The sequence below is a fragment of the Mytilus edulis genome, chromosome 3, assembly GCF_963676685.1.
Source record: "Mytilus edulis chromosome 3, xbMytEdul2.2, whole genome shotgun sequence".
NCBI classification, from domain to species: Eukaryota; Metazoa; Mollusca; class Bivalvia; order Mytilida; family Mytilidae; genus Mytilus; species Mytilus edulis.
In genome coordinates this window covers 44,990,912-45,013,560 of record NC_092346.1, presented here as the reverse complement: position 1 = coordinate 45,013,560, position 22,649 = coordinate 44,990,912, and the positions used below count along the sequence as shown (strand labels likewise).

At 31.3% G+C, this 22,649-nt stretch overlaps 2 protein-coding genes across 3 annotated transcripts in view; one reads left to right on the top strand and one right to left on the bottom strand.

Moving 5' to 3' along the window:
- LOC139514286 (ribonuclease Oy-like) overlaps positions 1 to 4,400 on the bottom strand; it is a 15,208-nt gene extending 10,808 nt beyond the window's left edge. Inside the window, exon 1 of one of the 2 annotated variants that reach the window (XM_071303301.1) lies at positions 4,255 to 4,400. The gene's annotated coding sequence lies outside the window, so the exon portion shown is untranslated. Of the gene's footprint in view, positions 1 to 4,230 lie in introns of both variants that reach the window. The other variant, XM_071303302.1, reaches the window with a different exon arrangement.
- LOC139514281 (uncharacterized) lies at positions 4,249 to 22,649 on the top strand. Its single transcript, XM_071303296.1, has 8 exons — positions 4,249 to 4,501; positions 7,257 to 7,701; positions 11,195 to 11,532; positions 16,837 to 17,040; positions 18,454 to 18,619; positions 20,054 to 20,182; positions 21,286 to 21,436; positions 22,253 to 22,649. The coding sequence occupies exons 2-8, from the start codon at positions 7,403 to 7,405 to the stop codon at positions 22,475 to 22,477; spliced, it is 1,512 nt and encodes a 503-aa protein (XP_071159397.1). The 5' UTR covers positions 4,249 to 4,501; positions 7,257 to 7,402; the 3' UTR covers positions 22,478 to 22,649.

Sequence of the window (22,649 nt, the reverse complement as noted above, 5' to 3'; positions counted from 1 at the left end):
ATGTTTCACTGTAGCCAAATAATAAATAGATGTTGTGATAGATTATCGTGACAATGCTGGTACCTACCAGTTAATTGTAGATCTTTGTTGATCTATACTGATAAGAATATGTACAAATCTAGAACAGAAATTTTCTGAACCTGTTTTTATGTTTATAACTGAAATATGAATGTATATATCAAATTTTTGACATGCATTTTTAGTTTAACAGAACCATCCAATCCTTTCATTGTTAGAGAAGTACACAGTACTTTGAAATGAGACTACACTTGCACAGGATAGGTTCAAACTAAAGTCTGTAACTATAAGTACACATGGTTATAAGTTCATTCTAACTAGGACAGTGCATAAGGAATAGGTTAAACCCGATCGACTTTGATATCCTATCATAAACATTGGATCTGAAAACCCTAAACATCAAGGAGATGTCAGAATAAGGCTGAATAATTCAGCTCTGTTATATGGATGAGCATTTTTTCTTTAAAATGAATATTTTAACATGAAACAGAGGTTTCCTGTTTTTAAACAATACATGCAGATCACTTATTTAAAATTTTGTCCTTTCAGTATTAAAGATCTATTCTATATATATATTGGTTTAATTTGTGCCATTTTATAATAATAAATTGCAGTAAATTAACTGAATTGTTTGTTTGATTAAACATATTCTGCAGATCAGCATTTATAAAGTTTCTTATTCCATATGTATATCTATCAAACAAAAAATGCAAATGACTACGGTACCAGCATTCATGCCTCACTTTTCTAGATCCTTTGTTTGACTTAATTAGTCAGTGCAAATTAATTTTGTTGTGAAAAAAGAATACCTCCGAGTAGAACATAGTCATATGTCATAAGGCCAAATAAAAATATATGTGTGGTTCCAGTTACCCTACCGTCCCTACTTTTTCAGCTTAAAAATAGCCTACCCTAAAGATTTTATTGCCATTTTTCATTAAGCACTGTTAAAGTCAGAATGTTGCTCCCATAGACTCAATGAAAAAAAAAAAAAAAAAAAAAAAAAATCCCTACCTACCTACCCTTACTTTTTTTCAGATGTAACTGGAACAACACATACTTTTTTATATGGCCTAAGTTTTTTCATGATATAATGCCTTTACATGTATGTTAACATTTATATTTTTTATAAAGTGATAAAGTACCTTCACAATGAAAAAATAAATGGGGAATATGACCATCATGACACAGATGACCCTGGTCTGCACACAATACACTTTCCCACCCTACATGTTCGCACCTCCCACTTTCGGGTCCAAGGTCCGTTCGCACCCTACACATTCGCACCCAATTTTAAAGCAAATTCTGGTTGAATAATTAGAAAATCATGATTGTTGTTTTAATGATGTATTCTTCGGACATTTCAGTCTCCTTAAAATCTTGTTCTGGAATTATTTCTAAAATATGTGACAAAAGTGGAAAATATCAATGAATTTGAAAAATCTTATAATCAAACTTAACTCTGTGAAAAAATTGTGTACTAACAAGGAGTAGTTTTTGAGGAATAATTTTTCAAATTTTATTACCAATCAAGTCAGTCTCTTTAGCCATAATTTTGAAAAAATGGGTGAGGGATACATTAAATGATTTCACCAGAAACATGTACATTCCATATTACTTTTTTTCTTTTCAAACTTCTTAGATATGTATTATCTTAATCATTTTTAACAAAAAAAGTTGAAACAATATACATTTTGTTCTTAAAACAGAGAAAAATCACAAATTTACAAAATTGACAGCATGGTAAATTTGACACAAAAAAGCATCAAAGTATGATTAAACTTTCTTGTATTAACACTTAACTGTAGTTTTTGTAGGTTAATTTTTTTCAGATTGGTCCACTTCATCTTTATTGAAAGTATGAAAAAAAGTTTAATTGTGGAACTGTATTTATTTTCCCCAAATAGCCCAAAAATAGGTAAAAATTGATGAAAAATAAAAAAATCATCAAAATTGGGTACTTTCAAAGTGCTGTAGCAAAAAAGGAAGAGCACCACCATATGATTTTCTTCACCAATTATTATTTTACAGTCTTATAAACCCAAAAATCAGGTTAAGAAAAAAAGTTTAATTCTAGCAATTTTTGGCTTCTCAGAGGTGTACATCCTTAAATTGTTTTGATGTAAATACTGCATGTATTAAGCTTGGTATAAGTAAAAAAAAATGAAGACTTTAAATGGAAACACAATAGATAATTGTTTAAGCAGCTTAATGGTAACCACTTTGATCTGAAACAATGAAACAAAAAATTAAGGCAATACACTAACCAAAACATGATTAAAATGTAATCAACACAAAAAACAAGGTTGTCAGAATCTCACTTTATTTTGAAACAATGAAATAAAGTTATAGCAATACACTAAAAACATATAATCAAAACATGATTAAGATTTATTCAACACAACAACAAAAAAAATGTTGACAGAATCTCACTTAATTTAGAAACTGATTATTTTTTTTAACAATACACAATCCAAAACATGATTAAAATTTATTCGACAAAAAATAAATGTTGTCTCACTTTATTTTGAGACAATGAAAACAAAATATACTTATAGGAATTCACTTGCCAAAACTTGATTACAAAGTCATTAAACACAAAACCAATAAAAAATTAGGTGCCAACGTGTAGGGTGTGGAAGTGAAAGGGTGAGAACGTGATTGTGTACGAACATAAATGGGCGCAAACAGACCCAGATTCATGAACCTCCCTTTTTTTTTTGCTAGGCCTTAAAACTTTCCAAACAGCACAGGTAAGTCTGTACACAGAAGTTTTTGAGGTGAAAATACGGCCATATTTGTCCATTTGTTAACAACAAATTAACTTACATGTATGCCGAATCAAAATAAAGTTTTCTTATTTTATCTTATCTATGGCAACTGTTGACATAAATGACAGAACTTTTAAGTCATAACGGAGCACAAAGTGTACATTATGTTTTTTGAAGTTGAAGTTTTCTGAAATTCTTTGTTCAACAAAAGAATAAATACTGCATGATACAATGCAGACAAAGGTCTGGCTCAGAAACTCCTTTTCCAGATAATACTACACTCCAATAAATTGAATATAATAAATCATATTAAATGCATTAGCTACATGTACGTAACTAAGGGACTTTATTATATATATATATCATCATTCAAATACGATCATAAGGCTAAATGAATGTATACAAGCTATGATTTAGTCATTCACTGACTCCTGCGTAAACCAGGGCCATAAATTACATGGAGGCATGTAGGCAGTTGCCTCCTATTGCAGACTGACAAAATAAAAAAAAAAGAAAAGAAAAAAAATGGTTTTATTGTAAAAGCACTGGTTGTTATAGTTTAACCAACAAGGTGATTAATCATAATGGCAGGGTGAGCTTGATATTTAGAACTGGTGAATATCGCTAAACGGTACTCAACTCCTCTGCACACGTAGTTCTACCCAAATATAAAACAAATACTATTGCTTATGTTAGCCTTGTCAGTTGTGTCTTGCAGTTGTGAGATATCTTTACGGCGCCTTTAAACATGGAAGAGGTCAACAATGACCGACGAAGTTGAAATAGCTCGATTTGGACTACCAAAAAAGCAGGATAAACCACAAAAAAATAATCAACTTCAGGGGGGCCTTTTATTTTAAGTTCGCAAATTGTTTCCCTTAAACTAAGTAAAAATAGCTCGTGAAGAGTCATAAAGCAGGAAAAAGCATTAAAAAAGTCTTACTTTAACGGCACACCTAATCTAAAATAAATAAAAATGAAAGTGTGGTATAATTGCCAATGAGACAACTCTCCACAAGAGACAAAATGACACAGAAATAAACAACTATATGTCACTGTACGACCTTCAACAATGAGCAAAGCCCATACCGCATAGTCAATTATAAAAGGCCCCGAAATGACAAATGTAAAACAATTCAAACGGGAAAACTTACCGGCCTAATTTATGTGCAAAAAAAATGAACAAAAAACAAATATGTTACACATCACCAAACCAAAACCACTGAATGAATTACTGCCAGTTGCTTATTTATTAGATGTAACAAAAATCTAACAAGTGGTGGATTCTGTAGAGGTACATTGCACACAGAGAAAATGCCCGAAAAAATATAATTTTGTGCATAAAATAGGTCCGCTCCGCTCGGCAGTCTGCCTCCCTTACAGGTCAGGCTATTTACTGCCCTGGTAAACTATTGTTCAAAAGTAATCTTTATTTCCTTACCTTACACTGTTGTATTGTACTTACCAGCTTACACACTGAAGGAAGGATGGATGACTAGGAATCAGCTGATGGATGTAACGGTCGGATGCATGTCTCCTGTTACTTTTCCTTTTCTCAAAGTCACTGACAAGGAACCCGTATTTTTTTCCGGAAAGTAGGCCACACCGTGTAACATTCCGAGATTTAGAATATCAAATTTGACAGGTTGCATCTCACATTTTGATGTTAGCAAAAAATATTGCGATTTTAACTTCATTGACACAATTCTATGGTAATATCCAAGTAACGATGATTATGTATTTACGAAAATAATTGAATTGCAATATAATAAGTCTAAACATAAACCATCTTGCTGTCAAATGATGGCACATAAACATGATACATGTAACAACTGAACAAATGTTATTGTTCTGTCAGGGAACATGTTACCAGTTCTTTTGTACTGTATAGCACCAGAGACTGTGTCTGGTAGCACATCAATATTATTATTATCAAGTCGTGCATTTCCCCCTTTCCCTGACATTTCCTATGTCTATGCTTATCTTTATTATCATTATATCGAATGTTAATAAATAATGTACCAATTCTGGCTTTAATTATCTTAGTCCAAATAATTATGATGTCTTTAATAAGGCTATTTTTATTTTTTCTTTGACGCCTTCCTACATGTCGAAGGCATTACAGAAAGACAAAAAATATCCTTTCAAGACGTCATAATTATTAGGACTAGCTTTAACTGTGGGTCTCATTGGGGTCTATTAAAGCGTGACGCGGGATTGCCGATTTTTTTTAGCGTGACACGTGAAAGTCAAATAATTGTGTCGTGAAAACGGGAAATGAGGTCTAGCGGGACCCGGGAAATGACAAAAATAATGAGAATTGCTTACGTACATTTTTACATAGTGTAAGCGGGATACGGGAATCTGACAAAACAGTAAGCGGGATCCGGGATTGGAACCCCCCAATGAGACCCCCTTAACTCGACTTATGTTATTACCTCACAGTAAGAACCAATTATATAATGACAGAATTTACTTCTGGATATTACAAGTATCATATGATCATAAACAACCCTCTGTCCAAGTTCGGTAGAAATCCAGGATAAATTAAGAAAATTTATAAAACTTTTACCAACTTAAACCACGGAGTAAATTAAATGCTAACTGCTTAAACTGGCAGCAAATCTTAGTTCATTTTAGAGTTAATACGTATAAATAGAATTTTTTTTCTCCAAATTTACTTCTGGATACTATCTTATGATCATATACACAAGCTTCTGTCCAAGTTTGGTAGAAATGCATGATAGTTTAAGAAAGTTATTTATATAATTATATGATTATAAAAACTTTAAGTTTAACCCCAGAATGAATATTGGTGGACCCTGAGTCTGACGACAACTTAGACAATGATGATGACAGAATGAAAGATTTCTGTGTCTCTCTTTTTCTACAAAAGTTGCAGGCTCAACAAAAAGATTAAATCTTGTTAAATATATATAGTCCTGACAACTCACCCCACTTATGAAAATTTTTGGTATCCTCTTGAATAATTTGCAAACTTTTAATAATAAAAAAATGATAACCAGACAACCAAAAAGAATAGTCTTCTTATCAATTGGTCTTACAAGAACTGTTGTCCGAAAAAAGGACAAATTCAGTTGAACATTTTTTTTAGATAAATAATTATTGTGATAATTTCAAATGTATACATTATTGGCTAGAGGTATAGGGGAGGGTTGAGATCTCACAAACATGTTTAACCCCGCCGCATTTTTGCGCCTGTCCCAAGTCAGGAGCCTCTAGCCTTTGTTAGTCTTGTATTATTTTAATTTTAGTTTCTTGTGTACAATTTGGAAATTAGTATGGCGTTCATTATCACTGAACTAGTATATATTTGTTTAGGGGCCAGCTGAAGGACGCCTCCGGGTGCGGGAATTTCTCGCTACATTGAAGACCTGTTGGTGACCTTCTGCTGTTGTTTTTTCTATGGTCAGGTTGTTGTCTCTTTGGCACATTCCCCATTTCCATTCTCAATTTTATTAGATAAGATATTTTCACTTGCGTACATTTTGTACTTGAACAATTAATTTCATGTAATTGAAAAGTAAAAGCATTAATCATGTTAATAGCATATATATGCATTGAAATATATACCATTTTACAATGTAACCATGGGATAAAATATTTTGCTGAATCAATCTGGAAGCTTTTTTAAAATTTTGATCTCAGTGATGAAAATTAAAGATCACACACAACTTCCCAAATATGGAAAACATCACTTTTCCTGTAAATATTTGTCTTTCAATATGCATGTAGGCACATCTCTTTTTATATCTTTTTTCTGATATTTATATTGATTGCCTACACATGCCTTCTAGGGTTTGGTAAGTAGGCATTTTTGGAGGTGAGTACAGGGACTTGTCGCTTTGGTCATTTTTTGGCCATGGCTAGTCCAGCAGTAAGAAGATGTAATTCTATTGTAAAATATATGATATAATTTCAGTCTCCATGCAGTACCAACAAGAGCAAGGAAATGACATAAAATTAAAATTATGTTTTAAATTTTTTAGAAAATTATGATATATGTGCTCAGCTATTACAACATTTTTCCAGTTTTGATGCATCTTTGGACTAGCAAGGATTGCTAATGATGTCATCAGTCCAAACAGATTTTGATCATTGTTGATGAGTCCAGGACTCAAGTGAGAACCCTGTGTAGGTAGGACTTTTTTGGGGGTGTACAGAATAAGTTATAAGCTTTAGACATAAAAACAACATCAAAGCAGGAAAACATCTTTTTAAAAAAGATTTTTTCAAATGATTTGTGTCATAAATGTTTTTGGGAAGGCTACTTTTAGGTGGGTAGGTATAGTCAAACACCAAACCATTTAATTTTTATTTTGGCCTTACAAGTGATTTATCATGGTCACTTGCCTGATTGGAGTTTGTTTAAATAGTAACATCATGCAAGTCCTGTAACAAAAGTACTATTACAGAAATATTTTCTATATTTTGTGTATTTTTCAGGTTTAACAAAATGAATGTACAGAAAAAGTGAAGGAAAATCATTGAACTCTCCAAGAAAATGAAAAGCTGAAGATTTACATGTAGATATTGACATACATGTACATTCGTTCCACTAAGATGATCAAAATACATAGATAAGGTTCTACATGGCAGCATTAGTTATGATGAATCGGAAGAAAAAATCGATACTTTACTTACTCTGTAGCGGGGCTCTGATTTACTATGTAATACAGGTGGTATATTTCAACCAGGAGTATAGTCCATTACAAGTACTAGCAGATGCCAGGAGCGAGGCTCGGAGACTACTTAGGTTTATAACATTGTATCATTACCAGTGCAATAATACAGTAATGATGTCAAACAATACTAACTGGCCTATTTGTACTGAAGTAGATGGTGGAATAAATCTAGAGTCCAAAAATTCTAAAAAGGCTTACTCTGTTGGGTATGTTTGTTAAAATTTGTCTACAGATATATATATTTTTCAAACCTAAGGTATGCAATTTTGCAGGCGATATAAAATCTCATTTAAAAAATACATAAGAGGTTTCATAAGTATGATTAACTGTATGTATATATGTATAAACATACAGTTAATCATACTTATGAAACCTCTTATGTACATGTATTTTTATGCCCCACCTACGATCAGACATGGGGTCAATTACATTTGAAAGTAATTAATTACATTCAATTACAATTACAAAATCTTCAATTAAATTACACATTACATTTGACTTTTTTTACCAATGTAATTAATTACATTCCAATTACTTGGCAAATGTAATTAATTACTTCAATTACATTTGAAAGGAAATTTAAGATAAAACATTGAAAACATGCATTTATTCTATGATATGTACATAAGTATTATACATTGCTCTATAGTTATAACAATTAGACAGTGTTCAACTAGTATATACATTTTTTTAAAGTGGCCTGTGATTCCCAAAAATCCTCTCATTTGTCTACTAGACCAGAGATCAATGGTTAAACACACACTTTCAGCTCTTTTAAGAGTATTTACAAGGTTATTTTTTATTTCAACCGATTTTTCATGTAGAAGTTTCGAAGATAAATGCTTTCTGCTAGGCACTTGATACTTAGTGTCAGCTTTTTCCATCAAGTTTTTAAATTCTTCACTTTCGACAATAGAGAGTGGTAAAAGATCCCCAGCTATGAACATTATAAGAGCATTTGTCATTTCTAACTGTTTTGGATCAGACGGTGAATATTTTACACTTTTTTTTATGCATTGTGTCAATGTTGGTTGAATTTCTTTATTCTCAGAATGCAGAATGTACAAATCTCTGTTTTTCTCTGAAAATTACAAAAGGCCTTATTTAATATCTTGAAAATATTAAATTGTTTTAATTTACCTATTGAAATTTTACATTTATTTAAATTTATTTGATTGTAAATGATACAAAAAAAGAGCACTATTTTTTATTTTTTGAAATGATTTTCATTTTTATCCCAGCTTATTCAAATTATTTATCTTAAATAAGTGATTTAGAAATCTGACTTCTTAAAACAAAAATAAACTTTAGTTTTAATCACAACTAATTAATTTAATAAACAAAATATTTTCCAAATTTAAATGTAAGCTATTAGAGGATATAAGATAAATGAAATCTGATTAGAAATGAAAAAGAAGCATTATGAATTTATTAATTTTTAAAATTCTTATATAGTATTACCTTCATATGTGTAACAAAGTTGGATGTAACTTTATAACTTCCACTAATGAGGGTGCCACAATGCATACATGTTCCTTTGAAAGTATTTCCATTTTGGAAGTCATCAGGAACAGTAAAATGTTCCAGTACACTCTTGGAGCTCATTTTTAAATCTGATAAAATGTTTTCTTTCAACATTCATATATATAGTGAACAAATTTTGCAAGTGAGATTTTGTCATATGCATTATCCCTTCAAGAATTTAAACATGTACCTATAGGCCCTATGGGTATATTTATCTCTCTCTAATTAGCCTTATATCTGTTTAACATAACTGTTATAAAAACAGTCATTATATAGTTTGTAATAAAACAAATAGCCAGAGGTTATATTTATTGGTTATTTAAGTCCTTGAATAAAGTTAATTATGTTAAATCAATGTCTTAAAATATCTATCTAAATCTACTAATTAAGGTCAAGACAGTGACTTCCTAGTGGTTTCTTTTAAAATTATGGCATGTGTCTACATTTTTTTTATCATTCAATACAAAATGAAGAATCTACCATGGTTGTGTTAATACAGAAAGTATACTGTGAAGGCTTTTCTTTGTCAGCTTACAACATTTGTTAAGATTATTGCTTTTAATAATTTTTTGAGAAAACACAAGATTTAATCTTTTGATCCAAAATTTCAAATGTAATTGACTTGTAATTGAAAAGTAATTGTCAATTACAGGCAATTTTGGCTATGTAATTAATTACATTCAATTACATGTAATTGAAAAAAATGCTCAATTACACATTACATTCAATTACATGATAAATTGTAATTAATTACAGTCAATTACAATTACATATTTCAATTACCCCATGTCTGCCTACGATAGTAGAGGGGCATTATGTTTTCTGGTCTGTGCGTCCGTTCGTCAGTCCGTTCTGTCGTCCGTCTGTCCCGCTTCAGGTTAAAGTTTTTGGTCGAGGTAGTTTTTGATGAAGTTGAAGTCCAATCGACTTCAAACTTGGTACACATGTTCCCTATGATATGATCTTTCTAATTTTAATGCCAAATTAGAGATTTTACCCCAATTTCACGGTCCACTGAACATAGAAAATGATAGTGCGAGTGGGGCATTCGTGTACTGTCAGAGGACACATTTTTGTTTAAATGAGATTTTATATCGCCTGCATAATTGCATACCTTAGGTTTGAAAAATAATGCAGGTGATTAAACCACCTTCTTGATCATAATGTTACATGTCAAAGGCTATGCTTAGTGAAATAGAAAAATTGTAAAGATACATACATAAGAATGAAAGGAAATGTGGGGTATAAGTCAATGAGATAGTATTCCAACAACACCAAAAAAAAGGAAGATATCTATGAAGTACACAATGTATACAGCGGTCACAGGCGCGGATCCAGAAGGGGGGTTCCGGGGGTTGGAACCCCCCCTTTTTTTTGGACGATCAATGCATTTGAATGGGGACATGTAATTGGAACCCCCCTTTGTCCTGGGTTAGGAACCCCCCCTTTTTAAAATGGCTGGATCCGCCCCTGCGTCAAGGACAGCCAAGACTTAGTGTTTTGAAAAAAAACATGAAAACTACCCTTTTAAATTATCTTCAGAATTTGAATATTTTTTAAGAATCTACACTGCTACTTGTACTAAAATCTGTAGTGCTAGAAATTTACTTTAAATATTTAGTACTATTTCTTCACTTTAAAATTCTTGTAATATTTAGGTATCTGTATTTTACAGTACTTGATTTGTACTGAACATTTTGGTACAGAAATAATACCAAAATTGATCACAATATTCTATGTTTGAAAATCATAACTTTTAGAGATTTGAAATAGACATGCTCTGAAATGTAATGGTGTAATAAAAAAACTGTAGTACTTAAATTTCAAGTACAAATCTAGTCAGCTAGTTCTGTAAAATACAGGTACCTAAATACAAAATGTATTACAATAATTTTAAATTAACAACATACATTGTAGTACTGAATATTAAAAGTAGATTTCCAGTACTACAGATTTTTGTTACAGATACCAGTACTACAGATTTTTGTTACAGATACCAGTACTACAGATTTTTGTTACAGATATAGTCCCTATGCAAAAGTAGCTGTAGAACAAGATCTTGTATGCTTATAAAAAGGTGGAACTTTAAGGCTGACCTATTTCTCTATTCATGTATAAATGTATCATTTTGGATGCACAAAGAGAATAAAATCATTCTTTTTGTTTCTTTTGCAGGCCTTCTGAAGACTTAGAATTTGAAAGACTGTTGGTCAGAAATTTATCATTTAATGTATTTCTCATGTGTCATAGACCAATATACAATGATGGGAGTTTGAATAATACATATGTTATTAAAACAGTTGTGGTGCCAAACAACCCATCGGACTTTACTAGAAATTCATACGAAACACAGACATTGAACGATATCATGTTAAATTTACATCATACTCACATAGATATTCTAAAAATAGAAAATGTAATGGATGAGATCAACACACATGAGATCTTATTTTATCTTGTAAACGATGATCTCTTGAAAAAGGTCGATCAGCTTCATATTTCATTACATATTGGTAAGTTCATGTGAGATCTTATTTTATCTTGTAAAGGATGATCTCTTGAAAAAGGTCGATCAGCTTCATATTTCATTACATATTGGTAAGTTCATGTGAGATTTTATTTTATCTTGTAAAGGATGATCTCTTGAAAAAGGTCGATCAGCTTCATATTTCATTACATATTGGTAAGTTCATGTGAGATTTTATTTTATCTTGTAAACGATGATCTCTTGAAAAAGGTCGATCAGCTTCATATTTCATTACATATTGGTAAGTTCATGTGAGATCTTATATTATCTTGTAAACGATGATCTCTTGAAAAAGGTCGATCAGCTTCATATTTCATTACATATTGGTAAGTTCATGTGAGATCTTATATTATCTTGTAAACGATGATCTCTTGAAAAAGGTCGATCAGCTTCATATTTCATTACATATTGGTAAGTTCATGTGAGATCTTATTTTATCTTGTAAACGATGATCTCTTGAAAAAGGTCGATCAGCTTCATATTTCATTACATATTGGTAAGTTCATGTGAGATCTTATTTTATCTTGTAAAGGATGATCTCTTGAAAAAGGTCGATCAGCTTCATATTTCATTACATATTGGTAAGTTCATGTGAGATTTTATTTTATCTTGTAAACGATGATCTCTTGAAAAAGGTCGATCAGCTTCATATTTCATTACATATTGGTAAGTTCATGTGAGATCTTATTTTATCTTGTAAACGATGATCTCTTGAAAAAGGTCGATCAGCTTCATATTTCATTACATATTGGTAAGTTCATGTGAGATCTTATTTTATCTTGTAAAGGATGATCTCTTGAAAAAGGTCGATCAGCTTCATATTTCATTACATATTGGTAAGTTCATGTGAGATTTTATTTTATCTTGTAAACGATGATCTCTTGAAAAAGGTCGATCAGCTTCATATTTCATTACATAATGGTAAGTTCATGTGAGATCTTATTTTATCTTGTAAAGGATGATCTCTTGAAAAAGGTCGATCAGCTTCATATTTCATTACATATTGGTAAGTTCATATGAGATCTTATTTTATCTTGTAAACGATGATCTCTTGAAAAAGGTCGATCAGCTTCATATTTCATTACATATTGGTAAGTTCATGTGAGATCTTATTTTATCTTGTAAACGATGATCTCTTGAAAAAGGTCGATCAGCTTCATATTTGATTACATATTGGTAAGTTCATGTGAGATCTTATTTTATCTTGTAAACGATGATCTCTTGAAAAAGGTCGATCAGCTTCATATTTCATTACATATTGGTAAGTTCATGTGAGATCTTATTTTATCTTGTAAACGATGATTTCTTGAAAAAGGTCGATCAGCTTCATATTTCATTACATATTGGTAAGTTCATGTGAGATCTTATTTTATCTTATAAACGATGATCTCTTGAAAAAGGTCGATCAGCTTCATATTTCATTACATATTGGTAAGTTCATGTGAGATCTTATTTTATCTTGTAAAAGATGATCTCTTTTAAAAGGTTGATCAGCTTCATATTTCATTACATATTGGTAAGTTCATTTGAGATCTTATTTTATCTTGTAAACGATGATCTCTTGAAAAAGGTCGATAAGCTTCATATTTCATTACATATTAGTAAGTTCATGTGAGATCTTATTTTATCTTGTAAACGATGATCTCTTGAAAAAGGTCGATCAGCTTCATATTTCATTACATATTGGTAAGTTCATGTGAGATCTTATTTTATCTTATAAACGATGATCTCTTGAAAAAGGTCGATCAGCTTCATATTTTATTACATATTGGTAAGTTCATGTGAGATCTTATTTTATCTTGTAAAAGATGATCTCTTATAAAAGGTTGATCAGCTTCATATTTCATTACATATTGGTAAGTTCATGTGAGATCTTATTTTATCTTGTAAAAGATGATCTCTTATAAAAGGTCGATCAGCTTCATATTTCATTACATATTGGTAAGTTCATGTGAGATCTTATTTTATCTTATAAACGATGATCTCTTGAAAAAGGTCGATCAGCTTCATATTTCATTACATATTGGTAAGTTCATGTGAGATCTTATTTTATCTTGTAAACGATGATCTCTTGAAAAAGGTCGATCAGCTTCATATTTCATTACATATTGGTAAGTTCATGTGAGATCTTATTTTATCTTGTAAACGATGATCTCTTGAAAAAGGTCGATCAGCTTCATATTTCATTACATATTGGTAAGTTCATGTGAGATCTTATTTTATCTTATAAACGATGATCTCTTGAAAAAGGTCGATCAGCTTCATATTTTATTACATATTGGTAAGTTCATGTGAGATCTTATTTTATCTTGTAAAAGATGATCTCTTATAAAAGGTTGATCAGCTTCATATTTCATTACATATTGGTAAGTTCATGTGAGATCTTATTTTATCTTGTAAAAGATGATCTCTTATAAAAGGTCGATCAGCTTCATATTTCATTACATATTGGTAAGTTCATGTGAGATCTTATTTTATCTTATAAACGATGATCTCTTGAAAAAGGTCGATCAGCTTCATATTTCATTACATATTGGTAAGTTCATGTGAGATCTTATTTTATCTTGTAAACGATGATCTCTTGAAAAAGGTCGATCAGCTTCATATTTCATTACATATTGGTAAGTTCATGTGAGATCTTATTTTATCTTGTAAACGATGATCTCTTGAAAAAGGTCGATCAGCTTCATATTTCATTGCACATTGGTAAGTTCAAATGAGATTTTATTTTATCTTGTAAACGATGATCTCTTGAAAAAGGTCGATCAGCTTCATATTTCATTGCACATTGGTAAGTTCAAATGAGATTTTTATTTTATCTTGTAAACGATGATCTCTTGAAAAAGGTCGATCAGCTTCATATTTCATTGCACATTGGTAAGTTCAAATGAGACTATATTATCTTTAAATGACTGAAATCCTTAGATGAGAACTAGCTAGCACTGCCTCAGTGATCTAGTGGTTAGAGTGTTTGCATTGAATGCTAAAGGTCCTGGGTTTGATCCCTGGCTGGGTCAAACCAAAGGTTTAAAAATTGGTATTTACAGATTCTCATCTAAGCATGTGGGAGTTGTCTGGTTAGGGTAACCACTAACCAGCCTTCCTGCTGTTTATAATCAGGCTTAAGTTTTCAAATTCATAATATTAACATGTTCTCGTCCTGAATATGCATTTAACTTGTCCTTGAACATTTATAATTTATAAGCAGGCATCCAATATCATCATCCTGAAATTAGTCTTTAACATAGTTATATCATACAATATATTGTTTTAATTGTAATAAAATTTTATAGGACAGCAGCAGATTTATGTTGTATTACATATTCAAAATTTAAAATGACACTTTAAGAACTATTTATATAAAGGATCTGTCTTCCAAAGAAAGGGAAATTAACTTTTAAAAGTTAGGTAATGAATCAATCAAACAGATAATCAGTTATTTTTGCCTTTTGTTTCTGACAGTATAAAACCTTTAAAGTTTTTATTACATGTATATTATATAAATTTTTCCAAAAAAATTGCAAACTGTTAAAAATGAAAATTATCTAGAAATTATATAACATGAAAGGCACTTACATCAAGTGGTTTCACTTACTAATTTCTTTATTTGAAGTGTCTAAAACAATATCTACTTTATTTAGCCTCGAAAGATAAAACATGTAATAGATCATCAGAAAAAATCATTACAACATTACATGTGCCTACTTGTAATTAATTCTACTTGGATATTGTTACAAACACTTTCAAATTTGATGTAATTATATATATATATATATATATTAAATAAGTCAAAGTTCAGTAATTTGTTCTTGAGTTTCTTTATTAGCTCACCTGGCCTAAAAAGGCCAAGTGAGCTTTTCTCATCACTTGGCGTCCGTGTCCGTCGTTGTTGTCGTCCATCGTCGTTAACTTTTACAAAAATATTCTCCTCTGAAACTACCTGGCCAAATTTAACTAAACTTGGCTACAATCATCATGGGGGTATCTAGTTTAAAGAATGTGTCTGGTGACCTGGACAACCAACCAAGATGGCCACCATGGCTAAAAATAGAACATAGGGGTAAAATGTAGATTTTGGCTTATAACTCTGAAACCGAAGCATTCAGAGCAAATCTGACACAGGTTAAATTGTTTATCAAGTCAAGATCTATCTGCCCTGAAATTTTCAGACGAATCTAACAACCTGTTGTTGGGTTGCTGCCCCTGAATTGGCAATTTTAAGGAAATTTTGCCGTTTTTGGTTATTATCTTAAATATTATTATAGATAGAGATGAACTGTAAACAGCAATAATGTCAGCAAAGTAAGATCTACAAATAAGTGTACATGACCAAAATGGTCAGTTGACCCCCTTAAGGAGTTATTGCCCTTTATAGTCATTTTTTACCAATTTTTCGTACATTTTTGTAATTTTTTACAAAAATCTTCTCCTTTGAAACTAACTTGGCCAAATTTAACCATACTTGGCCACAATAATCATTGGGGTATCTTGTTTGAAAAATGTGTGCGGTGACCCAGCCAACCAACCAAGATGGCCGCCATGGCTAAAATTAGAACATAGGGGTAAACTGTAGATTTTGGCTGAAAACTCAAAAACCAAAGCATTAAGAGCAAATCTGACATGGGGTTAAATTGTTTATCGAGTCAAGATCTATCTGCATTTTCAGATGAATCTGACAACTGGTTGTTGGGTTGCTGCACCTGAATTGGTAATTTTTATGGAAATTTTGCTGTTTTTGGTTATTATCTTGAATATTATTATAGATAGAGAGAGATAAACTGTAAACAGCAATAATGTTCAGCAAAGTAAGATCTACAAATAAGTCAAACATGACCAAATTGGTCAGTTGACCCCTTAAGGAGCTATTGCCCTTTACAGTCAATTTTTAACAATTTTCATAAATTTTGTATATTTATGTAAATTTTAACAAAATATTATCTTCTGTAACTAATGGACAAAGTTCATTATAGATAGAGATAATTGTAAGTAGCAATAATGTTCAGTAAAGTAAGATCTACAAACACATCACCATCACCAAAACACAATTTTGTCATTAGTCCATCTGTGTCTTTTGTTTAATATGTACATACATGTAGACCAAGGTGAGCCACACAGGCTCTGAAGAGCCTCTAGTTTTTTCTATTTGTGGTTTTCATCATTTTTGAAAAATAATTTCAATTTGTATTTAGTTTTACCATGTTTACTGTAAAATCCTATAATTTTTTTGGATAATAGATTATTGTTTTTTATGACTCATTACTGTTTACATACATAAAATATTTTTTTTTAGATAAAGTAGATGATGATCATTTATACAGTTGGTATAGAAGTCTGTATAACCTTTTCCACAAGTCAAGGTTCAGATTATATCATACATCAGCATCAGATCAGCTATGTTTACAAATCACACTCATGGAGTCATGTACTTACTACATGTCCTGGGTCAGAGATCCTGGACCCCAAACCATGATATTGTACCCTCCAGCTATTGATGGTATGTATACACCCCTAGGTCCTAGGCTCAATCCATCTTGTATTGATGGTAATTATACAGCCTGATTTTCAACTTGCTATTGATGATAATCATTGTGTAATGTTAGCTTTTAATGATAAGTATGGGCCGAGGGGAAATCCCTGTGTCCATGATGCTGGTGATATCGCACATTACCTGATTTTGTTATATCTGCAATGTATTACAAATAGAACCATTTTTTAATTGTTTAAATCTTCTGAAGGGACAGAAAAGATTAAAATTGAGAAGTTCAAGCATAAATTTATAATTACAATTCCATGATTAATCATTTAAGCCATTTCCATTATAAATTTTCAGTGGATAAAATTGGTTTCCTATTAAGTCTTTCCTGTAGTCAAATTAGCTATTTTTAGAAAGCATGTACAAATTCACCAGACATATGAAGAATTATCAAATCAGGGTTTACCCTAATTTTGGAGACATATTACATAAAATCTTAACTGTGAAAACTATACAAAAAGATTACTTCAAGAAATAAAAACATGTCATGAGTTTCTCACCATATTAACAAATTATTGGTTTCATTTCATTACCAAAATGAAGCCAAAAGACTTAGGTGTGTGGAGCCATGGATACACCAGACTGCATTGTATAGCTATATATATTATGTATAGACATTGTGACATTGTACCAACATTTTATTGATGGTAGTTAAGACCGTTTAAACATTGTTTATAATGCAGCGTGTTATTTATACATGGAGTGTACCATATATGATTTATTATATAATTCTACAATTTACTAGAGTGGGGTGCTCATTTTCGCCATATCTTTCCATGTTTTCTTCGGTTTATGTTCAGGTCTTTATGTTTTTGAAGTATACTGTTATTTCTATATGAAGATAACTTCACATGCAAAATTTTCTTAGCTTTAAAACGTGTTTGTTTTGAGAAAATCATCTCAAAAGTTGGATTAAAGGTTGTTTGAAATTTCCTAATGTTTTGTCAACGGGGGACACATATTCGCCGTTTTTACACATCTAATTTAAACCAAATAACTGCAGCTTTAAACAATATTTATCAAATAAATTTCATTATAGATGAATAGTGGACATTTGAAAGGTGTAAAAAAACTGAAGTTTAGGGCAACCAGTCAAAGAATTACTAAGAAATACTTCTTTTAAATCGTTTTTTTCATTCAGGAAGTTGGCTGAAAATCGTTGTCTGTTTTTCGGTCCTTTGCGGTATCGGCGAAATTTAGTCTCATTTTCAAAAATAATCATATTTGTTATAAAAATATAATTTACTGGCATATTTCTTCCATTTCAACCATCCTTTGAAGTTTTTACACCTCAAAATCATAAAACGGGGAAATTGTGTCCACGGCGAATATGAGCGCCCCACTCTATGTTTGATAATTTGAAATATGTTACAGGTTCAATGGAATTTGAGCTTTCAAGAATAGAAGACTATTTAGAGAAACCAGAAGGGTATTGTGATGATAGTGTAGATATACCAGTCTTGAGGGGTACTCCTATATCATTATGTACCAACACTGACAGATATATGTTGAGAAATCCTTGTAAAATTATTCTTATAGGGTAAGTTGTTATATACCTTGAGATAGCACTCTTGCTTCATTTTCATATTTAGCGGATGTGTAAAAAAGTAATACCCATAGTGTGTCAATTTATAGCCTGGGTTTACCTTCATTCTCATCTCATCCAAAAATCTTAAGCTAGCATGGACATCAGGGAATTTGTGCCTCATTTTCATATTTACTGGATCTTAAAAAAATTAACCCATACTGTGCTAATTTATAACCTGGATTTACCCTCATTATCATCTCATTTCATCAAATTCTTAAGCAAGTGTGAACATCAAGGAAAAAAATTCCATGACAGCTTTTAAGTGCATTTATATTTAAGTGTTTTTGGTCAATCTTTGCTTTTTTCTTTCAGATTTATATTCACAACTTATTTAGCATGGCAAATATTAGCCTCAGATATTGTAGACACATGTCTATTGTTGAAGACAGTTAGTGGACTTCTAGATGTATATTGGTTTTAGTGTTGTTAGATTTCTAATAGACATTTTATCTCATATCACTTTTTATTATACGACCCCAAAAAAATTTCGGTCGTATAATGCTATCATGTCGTCTAGATCTGCGTTGTCGTCCTAAGATGCATTTAGTTTCCGGACAATTACTTTAGTTTTAGTGAGTGGATCTCTATAAATTTTTACCAGAAGGTTCAATACTACCAAAGGAAGGTTGGGATTGATTTTTGGGGTTATGGTCCCAATAGTTCAGAAATTAGGGGCCAAAAAGGGAGCCCAAATAAGCATTTTTGTAGATTTCAAACAATAACTTGTGTTTACTTTATAGTGTATGAATCTATCTGAAATAATACCACAAGATTCCATCCCAAGAAGGGATGGTTAGTATTGACCTTGGTGGGTTATGGCTCAAACTGTTAAGGAGTAATTAGGGGCAAAAAAAGGGGGGGTTAAAATTTATGTTTTTCTGGTCAATGGACAATTAAGACAATTTAAAAGCTGTGTATGGGAGATAATCCAAAAAATATTTAAAATACAATGTTAGGTATATTCAGATTTACCTCCCTTACACTACTTGTAAATTATGTATAAAGAAAGGTCACAGGTTTTGGACTATTTGCCAAAAAAAGGGAGAGGGGGGTATTGCACAAAAGCAAAAAAAATATAAATTCGAATCATATTACCAATTCTAAGGTTTTTGACTACAGTTATTCTGTGTCAGAAACCTAATATGTGTCAAATATTTAATAACAATCCAAATTCAGACCTGTATCAAGCACAAATATTGCATCCATTTTTGCCCCAACTGTTCAGTGTTGACCCTCTGCGGTCGTATCCAGCTGCATTCAGCGAAGCAATTTATTTATTATACATTCTTATAAAATTAGATCTTGTGTAATAAAATTTGACATTCTTGTAGAACGAAAATTGAATATTTGAATTACACAGTATTTTTTTTATGATTTTTTTTTTAGGGAGGAGAAAATGCAATTAACTACGGATTCATATTTGCCCTTTGATCTTCGATGTGATGTCATTGGATTGAAGATGTTAGATGGTCATATTGATGCAGATGTTAATGAATATACAACCAATAATAAAGGGTAATATTATATTAAGAAATAATATTCATGCCAGACATAAGATAAGTGTGTTGGAGATTCTCTTGTTATTTTGAAAATTAAAACAAAATTCTGGGAAAAATTTAGATGGAAAGTTTAGGTCATGCACCCCTGAAAATGGCCAAAAAATGAAGTAAGAATATTAAACTATTATTGTCATTAAAAAAAACCCATACAAAACATGTAGGAATATTTTTGCCACTGATCAATTAAGGGTTCACATCCTTCTTTAAAAAACTTAGAGGATCCTTTCATATTGATAGTACAAACATCATTTAGTAGAAAATTACATGTATAAATATACTGTGAAGTGAAAATTACTTTAACCTAGAATGGAGTACAAAACTACTTAGGCCTAGCAGTTATTATAAAATTATTTAAACCAAGCAATAAGTAGAAAATTATTTAATCCAAGCAGTGAATAAGAAATAGGTTAGTTAAGCAATGAGTTGAACAGTTCGTTAACTAAGTTGTGAGTAGAAAATTACTTTCTTTGTTTTTTTTTGCTATTTTCACATTTCTTCTTAGGTGTGAGAAAGTATTTCTCCTCAGTGGCGGATCTAGAAATTTTCATAAGTGGGGGCCAACTGGCTGTCTAAGAGGGGGCCCGCTCCCGTCACGCTTCAGTGATTCCCTATATAATCAACCGGTTTCTTTTCTCATAAGGGGGAGGCCCAGGTCCCTAAATCCGCCTCTGCTCCTCACCAGTAAAATATATGTTCTCAGCAAAGGATTGGTGGAATTTAATTATTACATCAAAATTTTCATGGTTTCTTATGAATTTCCTATTGTGACGTTATAAAAAAGGCGACCATGTCTGACATGCCTGACGATGTCACATATAAAGAACACAATTTTTTGCAAATCTTTGAAATGGAAGGGTAAAAATCATTAGAGATTCCACCACTATAATTCATTTATTGTCATATTTCTCCTCTCTCAACAGTTAAACTTTTCATATTTAAAAAGGTTGGCAAGCCTTGGGGCTTTAAATACTCAAAATAAACTGTCTCGAGTGGAGAATTATCCTAACACACTTCCTGCAGAAGTGGAATCTATATTTAACCTTTCACATTTCATTGCAGAACTTTACAACAGTCTACCCATGGAAGATCAACAGTGTTAGAAGCACTGGACAAATACACATTGTACGACAACAAGAACATTTTATATCTGAACATGCCAGACATGTTTTGGGAAATCATTACACCATTGCTAAATTCTGGAGTCCTAAAGGTAATTTATATAATGGGGAGTAAAGGAATAGGGTTTAAATATAAGGAAAATTCAGTTAGTCATACACAATCAATTAAAACTTGAAAATGTTGTGAAGATCCACTTGTTCATATTACAGCTATATAATTCTTAGCCGTTAGTTAAACTATAGAAGTTTGACAAATATTGTTCTTAACTATTGACCAAGGTAAAATTAGACTTCAACAAACCGGTACATGTATTTCACATTTTTATTTCCTAAGTTCAGGCCTTAATTATGAAATAATTGAAGAAGTAAGGATAGAGATAATTTTAGTTACTGTAAATTCAGAAATTATTGCATGCATTTTGCATTTATCATTGCAATTGTTGAAGAATGAACAAAAATGTTAGTTTATTTATTGCGATTTAGGAAAAACTTCACACAGATATATGTATCAGATATCAGAATGTGAATTCTTATTATTTGGATGCCCAAGGTGTTGCAATATTTGCATTTATAAAAACCTAGGAAAAATTTCTGAATTTACAGTAAATGTTTGCAAGTTTATAGATATTGAAGTACTTTAACAAGTTTATGGTAAACTGCAATAATGATTATTATAAAGTCATGATACTTTTTGTAAAGTTGGGAATGTTGACAACATTTATTCTACATGCAGAAAAAAAGCAAAAGGTCTTCAATGTTGTCCTGTTATAATTTTGACATGATTTTCTTGTAGCAATACATATGCGATTGTGGAACAAAAAAAATGGGGTTGATTTAACCAGTTCATGAAATTAAGCAACAAAAAGCTTTATTAAGTGTACTGTTTTATAAATGTTTCTTTTTTTCAGGGGTTTCATCAGCTTATCATTGACATCAATCTCCACAGAATATCAAAGAATCTGCCGCTCGGAACAATCAGAACTTACTTCAGTGAACTTAAACGTATTGAATCTTATGGCTTTGATCTCTTCCAATCTATAAAGCTTGGAAATGGTGTTAAATTCGGAAAAAACAGCGAACGTCACAGACTTAATTATGTGAAAACAAGACCACCATTTGGAAAATCAACATAATTGTATCAATAGTCTCGACTCTCTTAGATATTTATTTATTTTTTTTATGTTTTTAATCATGATAATGCCAATTTGTACCCGTATTTTCCCCCCATTGTATCATGCCATATTTCATGAACCTATTTATATAGAATAATAAAAGAATATTAAAAGTTTATATTAATATTGAGAA

Bases quoted from the DNA above. Each gene is read 5' to 3' on its own strand.
- LOC139514281 (XM_071303296.1), top strand. From the start codon at position 7,403: ATGGCAGCATTAGTTATGATGAATCGGAAGAAAAAATCGATACTTTAC. The intron at 18,620-20,053 runs GTAAGTTGTTAT...TTTTTTTTTTAG, and splicing joins TGTAAAATTATTCTTATAGG to GGAGGAGAAAATGCAATTAA. The intron at 20,183-21,285 runs GTAATATTATAT...ATTTCATTGCAG, and splicing joins TATACAACCAATAATAAAGG to AACTTTACAACAGTCTACCC.